General features: G+C 33.7%; 3 protein-coding genes and 1 non-coding gene across 5 annotated transcripts; 3 read left to right on the top strand and 1 right to left on the bottom strand.

Annotated features, from left to right (window-relative positions):
- Positions 1 to 1000: 1000 nt before the first annotated feature.
- LOC107948707 (VAMP-like protein YKT61) lies at positions 1001 to 4432 on the bottom strand. The gene is made up of 6 exons (XM_016883337.2): positions 4025 to 4432; positions 3535 to 3632; positions 2932 to 3036; positions 2737 to 2802; positions 1618 to 1704; positions 1001 to 1368 (listed from the first exon to the last, which is right to left on the bottom strand). The coding sequence occupies exons 1-6, from the start codon at positions 4215 to 4217 to the stop codon at positions 1318 to 1320; spliced, it is 600 nt and encodes a 199-aa protein (XP_016738826.1). The 5' UTR covers positions 4218 to 4432; the 3' UTR covers positions 1001 to 1317.
- A 3686-nt stretch (positions 4433 to 8118) lies between these two features.
- LOC121204815 (40S ribosomal protein S12) lies at positions 8119 to 10614 on the top strand. Of its 2 annotated transcripts, XM_041075374.1 has the most exons (5): positions 8119 to 8646; positions 8761 to 8804; positions 9777 to 10065; positions 10189 to 10254; positions 10352 to 10614. In XM_041075374.1, exons 2-5 carry the CDS (start codon positions 8797 to 8799, stop codon positions 10403 to 10405), a joined length of 417 nt encoding a protein of 138 aa, XP_040931308.1. In that variant the 5' UTR covers positions 8119 to 8646; positions 8761 to 8796; the 3' UTR covers positions 10406 to 10614. The 2 variants fall into 2 exon arrangements, with proteins under 2 accessions (XP_040931308.1, XP_040931309.1); XM_041075375.1 differs by lacking the exons at positions 8119 to 8646; positions 8761 to 8804 and adding an exon at positions 9328 to 9449.
- TRNAT-AGU (transfer RNA threonine (anticodon AGU)) lies at positions 8436 to 8509 on the top strand. Its single transcript has one exon. It is a non-coding gene; the product is annotated as a tRNA-Thr (tRNA).
- Positions 10615 to 11250: 636 nt separating the features above from the next.
- On the top strand, positions 11251 to 16773 carry LOC107948706 (ubiquitin carboxyl-terminal hydrolase 23). The gene is made up of 11 exons (XM_016883336.2): positions 11251 to 11781; positions 12137 to 12251; positions 12452 to 12562; positions 12817 to 12989; positions 13180 to 13506; positions 13789 to 13914; positions 14347 to 14967; positions 15057 to 15233; positions 15323 to 15956; positions 16103 to 16199; positions 16350 to 16773. The coding sequence occupies exons 1-11, from the start codon at positions 11440 to 11442 to the stop codon at positions 16507 to 16509; spliced, it is 2883 nt and encodes a 960-aa protein (XP_016738825.1). The 5' UTR covers positions 11251 to 11439; the 3' UTR covers positions 16510 to 16773.
- The last annotated feature ends 139 nt before the right edge of the window (positions 16774 to 16912 follow it).

Genomic DNA, 16912 nt, shown 5'->3' on the forward strand with positions numbered 1-16912 from the left:
ATGCTGAGTTTAACATTGTTCTCGGCAATCATTTTGTTTGCATGGTAAAATGAAATGCATAATTAGAAATTGTCTTAGAAAACCAAGATAAATTTATATATTTCAGAAAAAATCAAAACCAATTTTTTTTATGTTAAAGAGAACCTTATTTATTTATTTATTGTCATAAGGAGCAGAAACATTAAAATTAAAAATCAACAGTACGGGAGAAAGGCCTCCCAACAACATCCGAAAACAAAATGTCTTTAATACATAAGAGGGTTCATAGCAGTTAACAGCAGAACCAAAATCGAACATGTTAAAGAAAATAACTAGAGAAGTTGAAAATACAATTATACCATATAATAAAGCAAAGTCGGCAAGGATTTTGGAAATGAAGAAAGGGCTGGCGATAGAGTGACAACTCAAGACACATTTCTGTCGGTGCCAACAGCATGGTTTAAGATGGCCAATCCGTAGGCGTGGTAATGCTCAGTTCGAAATGTTAACAATACCATAAAGCAAATTTTCCTTATATAGGGCGTAACCAATACCAAACCTCATAAAATCCGTAAAATATCCCTATGGAAGAGTAGTCTATCAAATACAAAAACAAAATCATATATGGATTAAATAAAAGTACTACAGTGACCTTTATTTGAATTACATTTTACATTATTTACTCAAATAATTTCTATACATTAAATCAAAGAACAAATTAATTTTTCTATTAAAAATTTAATGTACGTTAAACATAAAATACACAAATAAATAAAATTTCTAACAAAATTTCAAATAAAAATAACTAGTTTACACTTTAATCTAACATACAAAAATTAATTCGATCATTTTCTAAATAAAAAAGCAAAATATAACCTACACTTCTGATATAGAAATCTCTATAGTATTTTTACCATATAAATTATTATTTAATATACATGCGTTCCACAGATCTCAACATGCGTTGAATTAACCATAATTAAACCAACACAAATAACAGATTTAATCAAACAACACAACACAAGCCAACACAAATTATTATATTATATTATATTACTATCCACAGAAACAAGAAATAAGATCTATTTGTCAAGTCGAGTACAAAGAAAAGAAAAAAATATCTAATACACCGCCAATGGTGAGACCAGTTGTTTACCCTTCCACTTTTCATCCAAACAACAAATTGCCCAGAAAGGGGAAAGATCAGGAATTCTCACCAGCAAACAATCTTGAAAAACCATATTATAAACACAAGTTTTCAGTCATCAATCATCATCAACTTTAGAGGCCAACATAAACGAATCCCATATCACAACATTGTTGCTTTCTCTTGCAAGTTTACAGTATGGTACAACATTGATTGGTTTTCTTAGCCTGCTTGTAGAACATCTGTTTCAAAGACCACAATTATGTTCAATGTTAGCAACATAAATGGTTTTTCCAATTTAGCAAAGACAGTAGTAAGAAGTTCTAAAACAGAAATAGAATGGATGAGGGACAGAGTAAAACCGACACTACAATCGAAAACTAGTAATAAACATGTTAAATAGGGAAGAAACACTGATGATGATTAGTAGAGTTTGATGGATATGTAAAATGGTTAATGCATGGGATTTTGTTAAGTGCTGCAAGTGTTACCTGAGACGCAGCACTCAGATCTGAACTCTTCTCAACTAAACTGTCCAGCCTCTCACCTCGTGCAAGCACACTATCAATAGTTTTATGCTGCATCAATAAAATAATTGTTTCAACGAATGCAAGAAAAAATAATAATCAGTCATACGCTAAGACAAGCATAGTAATTATTTCAACATTTCATCTTCAGGTAACATGTTTAAAAGCAAACAGTTGACAGAAAATTAACGACTGGGAAGATGAAAAACAGGCTGCTATTTAACCATTAGTCATTAGATATCTGATGTTCTTTAAAAATCCTCAAGTCAAGAAAATAGAGAGAATGAGCATACGGTACTCATTAATTGCTCATGTGCCAAAAATATGAAACTATAAAACAATGCCAAAAATATGAAACTATAAAACAATCTGCTGAAGGTTCTGTAATAAATCCCACATGCAAAGAATGAACCTTCTTTTTCTTACCCAAATAGCCATTTAGCGGCCATATAGCCTAAACTTGAATATTTTACTAACATCTTTCTTCCCCCCAGATGCTATATGCTATAACATCAACAAAACCAGTTATGGTTTTCCTGATAACAGAGTAAGAATTAAAGAAACAGATAAAATTGCAAATTATACTCCGATTCATGCAACCCAAAAAGCACAAAACCAGTTCCCTCAACAACACTCCTAGTTATACAACATCCATGATGATACTAACCAATGGGCGATGCAATATGCTATAACATAAACAAACCCAGTTTCGGTTTTCCTGATAACAGAGTAAGAATCAAAGAAACAGACAAAATTGCAAATTATACTCCTATTCATGCAACCCAAAAAGCACAAATCCAGTTCCCTCAACAACATTCCTAGTTATACAACATCCATGATGATACTAACAGGTTTGCTGTATATAAACAAATCTTTCTATATATGTTATCATTTATCAAAACATCAAAGAAAAAATAATTTCAATCTAAAGCATGACTTTTTCATGTTACACACCCAAGATTTAATACGAGTATGAATTGTCAACAAAATGATCATTCCAAGAAGATCCCAAGCTATGATATCTGAAAACTAAAGGGAAAGCATACGAAATCCTCAATCTTTGCATCAACACAGAATACTTACAAGGATGATTTTAGTTTCATCCAACTCCCTCTGAATTTTCAATAATTTATCCGCCTCTGCAGGGTCCTGAAGGTGGAAAGTGGGTCAGAAAAGGATTTTCAAAAAAACTTCTCTAAATCTCCAAGTAATATCCTTTAAATAGCTTCCGAGCACATTAAAACTAGAGCAAACATGCACGAAAAAGGAAAGAGATACCTGAAATTTGGTCAAAGCATCATTCAGATACGGCCAAGGTTGAGTGCTATCAGCTTGTGCATTTCTCCAAGACTCCCCAAAATTTTTCTGATATTCATCTAGAATCTGCCAAACATAATCATTAGAAATATAAAAAGAAAGATACAAACTATCAGAAAATTCTCACAGAATCGAAGCAAAGAATGGTAAAAAACATATGCATATCAAATGTGATATGATAATATGCGATCCACAGTCACTTGACATCATCTTACACTCTTTAAGGCATTGTAAACACAATATTTTCCTCAACAAATTCATCTATCCATCTATACACTAACAGTCGTGCTAAGCAACAAGCATAAACATGACAAGTTTTAAAGTGAAACTAAAACAAAGTGTAATCATACTTAAATGAAAATTTCAACAGATATCGATACTTTCTATATAACCAAACCAAACCAAACCAAACGAACAAGCCTTAGTCATAATATATTTAGGATTGGCTACAAGAACTAAAAGCTAAAATTTTGTTCACTTGGTTGCAGTAAAAAATATTAGAAGACAGTGCAGCATAAAGGAAATAATGAAACGGAAAGAAATGAAGCACTTAGTTTCTTTTACCTGGTTGAGAAGCGAAAAAGCACTTCGAACTGGATAATGATCATCCATAAATCCCAAGGCACAAAGTCCATTTCTGTTGTAAGCATGTACCTTATACTCTACATTAATATCACCAAAAAGACAAAATTAGAAGTTTCAGAAAAATACAAAAATAATTTCTCACTGTCTCATCAAAGTCAATCAAATGATACTCTCAAAAACCCTAAAAAGAGAAACGAAATCCACAAAAAAAAAAGATCAAGTAAACATTCAAGGTCAATTAGTTATAAATCGTGAGGAAAAGCATCCGAATTATGGTTTCTGTTACTACTAAAATCTCCTTCAGGAACAGATCAAGAAAATTAACAACCTAATACAATATATAACACTAAAGATCTAAACAAGGTGTTACGAATCAAATCACTACAGATATTGATCATCAAGAAAACAAATACTATCCTTAAAACGCGAAAACAATAAACTAAAATCGTGTTGAACTGAAATGACTTACCTTCGTGCTGAACGGATTGGCGCTGACCAGAAGGAGTACGTTTAGCAACAGTTCGAGAAACGAAAACGATGAACTCCTTGACGCTTGACCTTTGGAAGTAACCAAAATGGCTCAAATCGGTAGCGTTCGCTAGTATTATCGGATCGGATCCTTCCGGGTTGCACTTCAGCACTACTAACGATGTGATCTTCATCTTGGATTTTTTTTTTTCAAAATTTTCTCTCAATTTCCCCCAAACAAAAACTTTAATAAAATAATATATTTTATTTTATTCACTTTTTCGCTCTTGCGATAACAAAATAAATGCGTTTTTTTGTGTCTGTTTGGTTTCTCAAGTAAAAGATTCGTAAGAGGAAAGGGGAAGAGGATAGTGGGGAATAAAGATCTGGTATAGCCGGAATTTTGTTAGACTCGTTGCAATCGCTTAGCTGGCTCGCATTTAATGTGCCGACAAAAAAAAGGTCGTAGGAAGTTTGATAGGTTATGACCGTTCATCTGTTTGATCCTACCATAATCTCGTTTTATGGCCGTTTTTCATTATAATTGTACATTTCAAGCTGGACCCGTTCAGTCTAGTTATACTTAATCCACTTAAGAGGATTGGATTTGGTCGGCCTGCATGGATTCTATTAATAGCCCAAAGAAATTTATAAATCATATAAAGCATTTTTTTTTAATTTGATAAACTACGCGACCTAACTATTTTTTTATTATTAAATTACAAAATAATAATCTATTTATCTAACTTTTTCATTTTTATCATTTAATTTTTTAAAAATTTCTTTTTTATCACCTGTCATTTTAAATTACTAATGATATAACAGTCATTTTAACCCTCAATATTTATAGATTGTATCAATTTATTTTACTTTTCTTCGTTAAAAAACTAAAAAACCTACCAATTAAATTTTATAAAAAATATATAAATTACAAAAATAATCGAAATTCTAAGATAAAAATTTTCATCTTTCCTCATATTTTTAAAATTAACTATTAGTGTTACAAATAAAAATAAAACTATAAAAAATATACAATGTGTAAATGTTTATAATTATTTTCTTTTAAATTATGACTAAATTAATACAGTATATAAATATTAAATGTTAAAATTACTATTATGTTAATTTTAAAAATTGAATTTTTTATTAATGATTTAAAGGTTGATAATAAAATAATAATAATTAATTATTTTATAATTTTTTTATAATTGAGTGATAAAATACCTATTAATTCATCTTCTTTTCCAATATTTAATAAATAATGAGTGTTTGTCAATAGTACAAGAATAAAATATTGTAAAATTGTATCTCAATATATGATAATGCTCTAGAATAATGTATTTTTATGTATTAATCATGTGTTTATTCTGAGATTGATCCTACTAATTTGAGCTATTTATATCTTTTTATTTTTTTAGGGATTGATTTGGAGGCAAAAGTAAAATTAAGGGACAAAAGTGCGAATTTAGAAACACATTGGGCTGATATGCGACATAGGAAAAAGATTGTGCCAAAAGTGCGAGCGTTAAAGACACAAGGACTAAAAACGCAAAAAGAAGAGATAATATTCTATAAGACTCCATTTTATTTATATTAGGATAATTAATATTAAGATAATTATTAGAATTATTCAAATTTAGGATTTTATTTTAATTATCTTTATTTTTCTTTAATTAATTGTATTTATCTTTTTAGAATTTAAGTTCAATTAGACTATCTCCCTAGCACTATAAATAGGGGGTGAAGTGACTCTATTTGAAGTTTATCATTTTTTGTAAACACTCTCTCCCTGAAAGTTTAGGCTTTTGTTTCTTCATATTTTCTTTCAATAAAATTCTTTTTTTTCATTCTTGAGGCTTAGAATCCGTACTTAGCATTCTCGACAAGTATTCATCATTTCTTTGCACTACGGGTTGACGCTTCCGTCCAAGGCGGTCGCTTTGTATGTTTTGGAAGGATTACACAGTTGGTTCGTTAACTTATTGCGTCAGAGGTTGGCAAGCTAAAGAGACAAAATGACATGGGATTCACCATTGAGAAGCGTTAATCTAGCATAGATTACTGGCTAAAGTTAGGTTCCTTAAAAATCGTAAGTCTAATCTTTAGAGCTAGTGGTCGTAAGCGTCCTCTTCCACTATAACTGATTTACTTGAGTTGAGAAGGGTTATTTAAAAGCCAAGTATTGAAATGAGATAATTGGAGGCTGGAATCTACCAATAAGAATTTATTTTCCTTTAACTCTCTTTATTATTTTTATATATTCTTCATCTCAATTTCCGTCATTTATTTAATTTCGTAATTTCAATTTAATTTAAATACTATTTTTATTTTTTTAAATCGAAATTCTTAATTCTGTTTTTATTTTTTATTTTTTCAGGAATGCAAGTTTTTTGACCAAAAAATTGTCTAAGATTTTAAGAAACAAGTATTCGTACAATCCGATCCCTGAGGATTCGAGAATAGAATATTTTTGGTGCTCTCAACGACCGCGTCAATATATAAATTTATATAAAATTTTTAAATTTCAGGTGATAATATTATATTTCTGTCATTATATTTTTATATTTTTCAAGAAGTTAAAAAATCAAAATAAATGTATTTGCTAAGATTAAGTGCGAAAGTGAATGGAAAATAGATTCAAGTCAACTGATTTTCAAATTCGAGGTAAAAAATTTATATTATCCTTAAAAAATAGAGAGTGCGAAAATAATTTATTTTTTTTCATGTAATAACTGTGTTTATATTTTGATAACGAGTTTCAATTTTTAAATATGCATTTAAGCTATAATAATTAGCTAAGAGGAAGATCTAATGGATAGGAACAAATTAAAACATTTTGAAGTTTGTTTGTTGATAAATTTAGAAATTACAGTTGTTTATTGTCCAAATAAACAATCAAACCAAAAGAAAAGAAAAAAATGGGGTTTGAAAAGACAGGCTCAGATTCGCCTTTTTTCAGACAAGTGAAGGAAACAAGGGCCGGCGGCTGCAAGAAACAAGAGTTTCTGACCCGCCAAGCAACGGCCTTGTTTTTTCCCTTCAAAGTCTGGTCTTTTATAAGCAAAAGACGACATCATCATCATCATAGCCTCATTTCGAGAGAGAAGAAGAAGAAGAAGGGAAGAAACAAAGAACAGAAACAGAAACAGAAGCAGAAGGCCATAATAATAGCGATGGAATATTTTAGTTGTAAGAATAAGACAGAGGTAAAGGGCTGTTGTGAATGAGAAGATGGAGGAGGTGAAATCATAGGCTCCGCTGTCGATCAGAGGAGTTGGGTCAACCGCCCTTGTGAAACCAGCCACCTCCTCTGAGAGCAAAGCCTCTTTCTTTAACTAACGTGTCTTTCCAAACCCTAAACAACTCCCTGGTCCCTACCCACTCTGCTTTTATTTACCACTATCTTTTACCTTTACTCCTCTCCTGTCTTGTCCTTCTTTCTGTTTTTTCCACATTTATCCTCCTTCCATTTATTGACAATTTAATATTCTAAAATTCATATAAATTAGTATAATATTTATGAGATTAAAAACTTCTAAACAAAACATAAACATAGGTTTTTATGAGCTTAATATCTGACAAGATTAAAAATGCCATTATTTCATCTATTCTCACTATGTTAAATGGAGCCAAAATTTAACTATTTGGTAATATTCTTGTCAATTTAATCATTTTAGATTGATTAATGATATTCGTGAAGTCGATATATTCAAAGAAAAAAATTATTGATTCTAATAATTATTCCACCAAATAAAATCAACTTTTATAAATTAATTATTAATTTTTCATGATTCACGTAATTTTAAATCTGTTTTATAACACTTTAGATTTGAGATATCAAACAAACAAAAACATAAATAATGTAGTGTGATTTAAAAAAAACAAAGTTAGCATTTCTTTATTATAATGAACAATGATGTTAAGTAATGGTATACAAAGTGAAGGTATAGAAAGTAATGGTGTCTACTAGTCCAGTCATCCATGTCACCTTGTGCGGGCATTACAACTGGAAAGTATCTCATTCATCAGCTCACCTTGTTTCCCACTACCTTTTATTCTAACTCCTAAAGCTATTCCAACTTTCCAACTCAATATAACCTCATTCATTTAGACCTAAAGTTGAAGAAGTGAGAGAGTTCAACCCCATCTCCATGGCTTATCCTCTGAGCTGTCTATGGCAAATATGGTTCGATGATATTACTAACCATTTGCACTAAATATTAGACATAAACAATCGGACGGCAGAGAAGAACGGGTACTGAAGATGGCTGGTCTGGTTGCGAAGCAGCCGATGACAAGTGCATTATAGAAGTTGACGAGAAGGTCCATGGTCTCCCAACTGATCTTGGCATTCATTTGCGGATGCGTGTAAATGCCGATATCTTGTAACTTCAAGAGCCACTTAGCAAGAAGCTTTCATAGCTCAGTTGGTTAGAGCACCCGTTTAGTAAGCGGGAGGTCTTGAGTTCGACTCTCAATGAAAGCAGAGCGTTCTTTCTTACCCCGTCCCTTTCTTTTTAAGGGCAAAATATCTAAAAATAGGGTTGCGGTATAAAATTAGATCCTCCTTCGCCACTCACTAGGTTAGTTGTGGTTGCCGCTCTTCGTTTCATTCATTCCGAGGTTAGCCCCCTTCATTGGGTCTTTAAATCTCATTCCTGCTACTTCATTTCTTTTTGTGTTTTTTCCCTTTGATCTTTAACTAAAGGGATCTGCTTCGTTGCCTTTGTCTACCAGGAAGCAGAGCTTACGATCACAACTTGAGCTCAAAAAATGTCAGGGTAAGTGAATACTTTTTTTCATCTCTAAAAGTTCAAGGCCATGTTTATTAGAAGAATATCAATGGTATTTCCCATAAATTTTGATCTGGTTGTTGGGTTTGTTTTGTATCTCCATTTGATTTGAAATTGTTTGCATTTTTCATTATATAGGCTTTGGGTTTTGTTTGTTTAAGTGCGGAAATAAGTTGCTGTGGTGTTTTATTGTAATGATCATATAGGTTGCTTTGTATTTTGTTTGAGATGATCTGAATACTTGGTTTCACTTGTTTGTTTTGTTCTAGAAATTACAATTACCGAACTCGAAAATTTGGATTTTGATTTCTTTTGGCATATAAATTGTGAGAATGAAATTGCATTAAGTAGTGTATAAATTAGTCAAAGTTTAATTTAAGTACTGTTGAGGGGAGGTTGGTCTTGGACCCTCAGACAGTGGAGGTGTTGTGCCCTGGGTGTCTATGCTCACTTTTATCCCCGTGTTCTGTTTCCTGACTCTAAGGAGAGCCCAACAGGTTCACGAAGTTCGGGTAGCGTCTCACCACCAAGGAAATGTGAGCATTTGGCCGTCCGTGGCTAAAACTGAGCATAGACACTTTGGGCACAATAGCTTTACTGTTGGAGGGTCCTAGACCAACCTCCCCTCAAGAAGTATGTATTTGAAAGGTTTAAAATACATGAATTTCAAGTTACATGTATCTGTAGGAATCATGGATTTGGAAAATAATGATGAATGTTGCATTTATATTATTTGTTTTCGAATCATTCTATTTTGCTACATCTAGATATTAAGCCTTATTTGGATTCCATTTTTCCCAACATATATTTTTGGCAGCTTCACAACCCATTATGATCCCCCGAACTTCTGCTTCTGTCTTTATTTGTTTCTTTGAAAGATGTCATACTTTTTTATTCGGTTTTTAGTTTTTACTTCATCTATACGTGTTTACATTGTATTCTACCTTATTGTTTTTGCAGAGAAGAAGTTGCAGTTGCCCAACCGGACGCAGCAGCAGTCATTGGTGAGCCAATGGACATTAACACAGCCTTGCCACTTGTGATTAGGAAGTCAAAAGCTCACAGTGGGCTTGCTCGAGGCTTACACGAAGCTGCCAAGGCAATTGAAAAACACAGCGCGCATCTTTGTGTTATAGCCGATGACTGTGATCAGCCAGATTATGTTAAACTGGTCAAGGCCCTCTGCGCTGATCATAATGTTAAAATGCTACGTGCTCCTAGTGCCAAAGCTCTCGGCGAGTGGGCTGGTGTAAGTAAATTCTCATCACTCAGTTATTGAGCACGAAATATTTATCTTTTGCTTATGCAACCGAATTGAAAGAGCCATAACCCATTACTGTAAATGCTAAATGTGCTTCATTGATGCATGCAGTTATGCAAGATAGATTCCGAGGGGAAAGCAAGGAAGGTAGTTGGCTGCTCTTGTGTAGTTGTCAAGGTATGGACATATTTGTTGATCCAATCCATTTTTCTTTAACCTCATTTTTTTATTTGTATTTATGAATGTCGGGATTTATCTTATTCTTATCTTGCAGGATTACGGTGAACAACACGAGGCTGTCGAGGTTGTTCAGCAGCACAAGGATTAAGCAAATTAGAGGGATGGTTCCCTTTATTTATTATTATTTTTTTTGTAGAAGCAGTTTTTTGTTTTGTGTTTTATGGATTTGATAGTGAACAACAGACCAATGATGTTGAGATTTTGTTTCTTTGAGAAATGTTGCAATGCTGAGTTGCTGCCTTGCTGGTGTGGTTGATTGAAATATATATAAATTCATGGGATTGTGGTTTTAATAAATTGCTCTGATTTTTCGTTGTTTTTAAGCTAAAGTGTTAGAAGATGTACTATAAGCGGAATTGTATTTTATCGTCTTTAATTAATTTTGTATTTTAAATTAAAGAGTAAATTGGTTATTACTACAATAGATTAAATTAATGAAATTTTTAATAAAAAATTAAAATTTTAATTTAATATGTAGAGATTAATTTATTAATTTTTTAATAAAGAGGTAAAATACAATGTTAAATTGTTGTATTGTACTTTTACATTGTTTTTAAATATTGGCATTAAATTTAATGAATGTTCGAAATATATTCAAGATATAATTTTTTAAATACATTCGGAGTACATAAAAATATTGAAAAATAAATTAATATACTTTTGCCTATGTATTTATAAGAAAAAATTACCAAAGAAAAAATTTTAAAATTGTAATCGCAAATTTTATAAAATTTACTTTTAAGGAAATTGTATTTGTAGTTTTTTTTTTTTAAGATTGAGGCCAGCCAATTCTTTGATCTCCACACAACGTGGCGGTTCCCCATTGGTTGTTTCCAAACGCGTTGTACCAGGAAAAATTCTAATCAGCTGCGTCGCGCTCCACGCTAACCAAAAAAATTCAACAACCAATTAAAAAATATTAAAATTTAATTTTGGGGTCTTTGCTGTAGGGTTTAATAGTGAGCTTCGTCTCTCTCTTTCTCTTCCTCTTTCGCAGAAGCCGAAAAAGCACTCTGCTTTATTATCAATTTTTCTTTTTGCATTTTTTTCCACTGAAAAAATTCTATTCGTTGGAATTGAAAACGGGGACGGAATTTATAGGCTAACTATCTTTTTATTAACATGGAAGCGACGATGATTAGTAACTCGGAATTGAGCATCAAAGCTGAAATGGAGGAGCGTTCGGATCTTGGAAACGGGTCATTGGATTCTGCTTCTATCAGTTTTGACTTCTCTAAGAAAAAGATCGAGTTTCATCCAGCGAGGAAGCCCTTTAATGCGTTTAAAAGTTGCGACGATGGGGATTTTAGAATCGAGACGCTGAACACTGGGTCGGATACGAAGCGTGTAAACGGGGTGGGATCGGATCTATTGAGTGCTAAAGGAAGGAAGGCTGATGGGACGGATTTGTGGGAGACTGGTTTGGATCCAATTCTCGGTTTGAAGATTAGTTTTCGTAAAATTGTAAGCTTTTATTTCGAGTTCTATTATCTTGGTGGCGTTTAGTATTTGCTTAATTTTATGAATTTATTCAAATTCCATCCTTTTTCTTGTCTTGTTTTGGATATTTTCGTGAATGGTTAAACTAGTTACTTCTTTGAGCTTGCTTCTATATAGAATACAGTTTTTGGTTATTTTTATGTCTCTTTTATATCATTTGAGCTTTCTTGGTCTTCTGAAAATAATATGAAGTGTCTTCAATCAAATTAGTAAACTTAGTCTTCAGTGTTGGATTTTGTTGTTGTTATTATTGGAAAGTTCTAATATAGGTGTTTTTTTTAATTAATGAAGCCACTAACAGGGTTTTCAAAATTGACAGGGTGCTGGTTTGGAGAACCTTGGAAATACATGTTTTCTTAATTCGGTATTACAATGTCTGACATACACAGAGCCTTTGGTAGCTTATCTACAAAGTGGCACGCATCAAAGTTCTTGTGAGCAAAACTATGATCTTTCTCTCTATTGTTCTTTTCTTCCTGTTATGCGGTACTATATAGACTAATGTTTTGATTTATGTGCATCAATGTTTATGCATATGGTTTTGGTGTTCCGGCCTTAATGCTAGTCTAGTTTTACATGTCATGTTTATGTATTTTATTTCTGATGATGTCCATGTTCCAATTGGTTTATGAAGGCCGTATTGCTGGGTTTTGTGCCTTATGCGCTATCCAGAAACATGTTAACCGTGCTCTACAATCAACTGGGAGGATATTGGCACCAAAGGATCTGGTCTCAAACCTACGCTGTATCCTTTTTGTGTGTCATGTCACCAACTATTCTGATATTCAGCTGAGGTGCATGAAAATTTTGCTTGTTAATCTCTACCCAACAGAGATTAGGTTTGGCAATGCTGTTAGCTATAAATATCTGAAATTCATTTGAGGGAGTTATTTGTTTAAACCTGACGTAGCATTGATAGTAGAGGCTAATTATTGTTTCACCTGATTTAAGACATTTTGCTCTTTAGTTACCGAACTTGGGATCTTAACTCATGGTTAGGCATATCTCGCAACTTCCGAAACTCTCGACAGGAGGATGCACATGAATACATGGTAAACCTGCTAGAATCCATGCACAAGTGCTGCTTACCTTTAGGAGTATCAAGTGAATCCCCTAGCTCTTATGAGAAGAGTTTGGTGCACAAGATCTTTGGAGGTCGCCTTCGTAGTCAGGTACATTTTTTCCTTGCTGAACTATGATCTGACCAAATTGTAAATAGTTCTGCCAGATCTTGACAATTTTGGACATGTTGCAATTATGCAAGAAATATTTGTGCACTTAATAAATATTCGAAGTTTGTTTAAACTTATTATAAAATGATGCTTCCACACAGTATTCAATAGCTTCTTGTTACTTCTTCAGGTTAAATGCATGCAGTGTTCTTACTGCTCCAACACATTTGATCCCTTCCTAGATTTAAGTCTTGAAATAGTCAAGGCAGATTCCTTGCATAAGGCACTTAAGAATTTCACTGCTGCGGAGCTTTTAGATGGAGGAGAGCGGCAGTATCAGTGCCAACGCTGCAAGCAGAAAGTTAAGGCAATCAAACAGCTGACAGTTTACAATGCACCTCATGTACTTACCATCCATCTGAAGAGATTTCGTGCATATGATTTTGGGCAAAAGATTGACCGCAAAGTTGAATTTGGTCCGACCTTAGACATGAAGCCTTTTGTCAGTGGTTCCAATGTGAGTAAGCTTTTGTTGAATACTGTTACTTTTCTCTGTCGAGTGTGTTTGTAGGCTATCGAATCCATTCTTTGTGAGACACAAAAAGTAGTATAAATAGAATAATGCAATGCCATATGAATTTCTTTCTCTTAAGACTTTTAAGGGGCAATGATCCTAGGAAGAAGTTTACTGTTCAATTGCTATTTATTCTGTTTGATTTTTTAATCCATTATGCAATATTTACAGCATTCTGCTGTGAGGAACCTAGGCTTGAAAAACTAAGTTTGTTGGACTTGGCAGGAAGGAGATTTGAAATACACTCTTTACGGTGTTCTGGTTCATTGTGGATGGAGCACTCATTCTGGTCACTACTACTGTTTTGTTCGCACATCAAGTGGCATGTGGTACTCCCTTGATGACAACAGGGTACTTGAAACAACTGTTTTCCTTTTAGAATTTTTTCTTTCTATTAGAATGCTAGTAGGGTTTATCAGTGAGTGGTGGTTATTGTCTTGTCATTTGGAAAAGGATCAAGATGCTGAACTGTTATTGACCATGTTATTTTTGCAAGCTGTGGAAGCTCATTGTTTACCTTTGAGTCACGTGGCTTACTGTGCTATGTTTTTAAGTTGCAAGACATGTCCACTATTAGAACTGGATGGCTACTTCAACTTTTTCAAATATGACATGCTATATAGATTTATATCATTACATGTAACTGGATTACGAGAGATTTAAGGGTGGAGATGAAGAACTGTTTTTCTTTCTTATTCCATTACTTGAAAGATTCCTTTCTAGGAGCATTATTGTTGATCTTGGGAATGAGCCTTCTTATTTGTTTCAAATATAATGCAACAGGTTGTCCAGGTCAGTGAGAGGACTGTTTTGGAGCAGAAAGCTTACATGTTGTTCTATGTTCGTGACAGAAGAAATACTGCTTCAAGAAAAGCTACTGGTATTCTTCAGAGGGATAACTTAAAAGCAAATGTTAATGGAAGGTCTGTTTTAAATCAAAATCTTAAGGAGCATATGCAAACTGGTTCCGTTGGTAAAAAGTTAAGTGCTTCAGGCACTTGTGCTGCTATGACTCCAAAGGTTACTGTTAATGGTGACTTGTCAAAGGAGACAATCATGAAGGAAGTGCCATCTCTGCAAAACCATGTAATGGCAGAAGGTTCAGTGCTTAAGGAGTCTATTTTCCCCCCTTTCAATGTACCATCAAAGGATTCATCAGAAGCATGTGCTTCAAATCTGGTTCAAGGTGAAGACGTGAAACCATCAGCTTGTTCTGTAGGTGGGAATCTTGGCAGTTCTAAAGCAGAAAATTCAACTGTTACTAGTGGTGGCAAAGATAGTGACTGCAATGAGAGGGGAAACACTAAAGGTGGTTTTGAAATCCCAGTGACCTTATCACCCAATTGTGGTGGTCTCCAGAATTCGGGCACTGAAAAGATCGCGAGTAAAGAGACCCTGCAGAAGGTAAATATGCATGTTTTATTCCCTACACAGGCTTCTCTCATGGGCAGTATTGGCACCTGTTTCTAATTTCTAAACGTTTATGACTGCAGATTAGTTTTGCTTCAAAGATTGAGGTTTCAAGCACTGTTGTTGCACTAGAAGATTTGATAGAAAAAGCAGTGAAGAAAGTTCCTGGTAAAGCTCTATCTATGAGTACTACTAGTGAAACATCAAAGAATACTCAGGCTACTATGTCTCCAGATAAGCCAATTTGTAACAGTAGTCAGGTGAATATATATCTTATTCAGTATTTGCCACTAGTAATAATAGTAGTACTTGTATATTGATTTATGGTTTTTTCCCTTACCGTTTCCAGGCAGGAGATGTTTCCAGCCACAGTACCATTGATAAGACACTGAATGAGAGGGGAGACAATAGTGGCAAAAAGAAAATTTTCGAATCCCCTTCGAGCCTTCCAAATGGATCTTTGGAAATTAAAGCACCCTGTAAAAAGCCAACGAAGAAGCATCTGAAGCGTCAGCTTAGAAACATGCATATCGGTATAAAATTAAAAATTTTCAGGGCATCTCTGCACATGCACAGCAAGAAGAAACATAAAAAGAGCAAGAAACGCACATTAAAGGCCCATGTTCTTTTAAAAGATAATTTATTGGATAAGGATTGTTTTCCTTCTGATCTAGGGTCATCTACATCTGAGAAATTCGGCACAATCAGTTTGGGTTTGATTCATCATAGGAGGAAAAAGGCAGCAAATAAAAATGTTAACATTAACTCCGGTTCTTTGATGAATAATATAAATGGAGAAGTTAAAGAGAGGATTTATCAGAATGGTACTGTTCTTGCAAGTGATCAGCAAGCAGAAAGGAGTTCTGGCTCAGTCTTAGAAGCAAATTGGCATAATTCAAGAGAAATTGGTTCTTTTAAAGATGGAAAAACAGGCTCATCTCCAAATAGGCATGTGCTTACCAAAGGTCTAGGGGAGACTGCTGGTGCGTACTCGTTGAAAGTATCTATTTCATCAGCTTTTTTTGCCACGTACATTGAAATTCATTTCTCATGTAAATCATCTGCATTTATTTTTTGTTATGCTCCCATTCCATTCATGTTATTCTTTGGGCTGTTTTGCTTGCTGCAGTTGCGAGATGGGATGATATGGACCTAGTATCTCCTGCTCAGACCATAGAAGCAAATGATTCGGAAAGTAAAGGAATTGGTTATGTTCCAGATGAATGGTGAGTGAACATAGATGTATTCTTTATATGTTATGAGCTTCAACTGCGAGTTCCATTAAGATCCAGAAAAGAAAGTGCTTTCCTGATTTCCTGATAACATTGCCTGGTTTGAAGCTTGTAATCTCCTAATGCCTGTTTAAACTTGTACAGGGATGAAGAATATGACAGGGGTAAGAGGAAGAAGATAAGGCAAAATAAGCACAAGTTCGGCGGTGCAAATCTTTTCCAACAAATCGCCACTAAGAAAACACAGTTTAAGAAGGCTAAGTTAGACCATTCTAAATCAGAAAACCTACCATTCAGGATATGAAGTAAATCCATTATCAATTTGGATCAATTTTGACCTCTCTGTCTGCTGTTATAGTTTATGCAGTAATTCTTGCTGTCTTGTTGACATGAGCGAAATTGTATTTTGTAACCAGGAGAATGTCTAAAGTGGAGAAAAAAAAATCAGATAATTGTAGTTTTTCCCATTCCTTTTCCTTTTCTGGAGTTTCTTCATTATATAGTTTTAGTTTGGGACACACGGACGAAAAGGACCTGTTCTATGGAATAAAGAATTTGTGATAGTAAATTTTGGTCTACTATTAGTGTATGTCAAGTCCAATGCTGCTAAATTTTAGGTTAATAATACTAACTTTTCCTACAAGTTGCCAAATTTACGTTCGATGCTTCAAACTGGAAGCTATTTAACAAGAAAGCAGTAAACATCT

Source organism: Gossypium hirsutum, chromosome A08, assembly GCF_007990345.1.
Source record: "Gossypium hirsutum isolate 1008001.06 chromosome A08, Gossypium_hirsutum_v2.1, whole genome shotgun sequence".
In the NCBI taxonomy this organism is placed as follows: domain Eukaryota; kingdom Viridiplantae; phylum Streptophyta; class Magnoliopsida; order Malvales; family Malvaceae; genus Gossypium; species Gossypium hirsutum.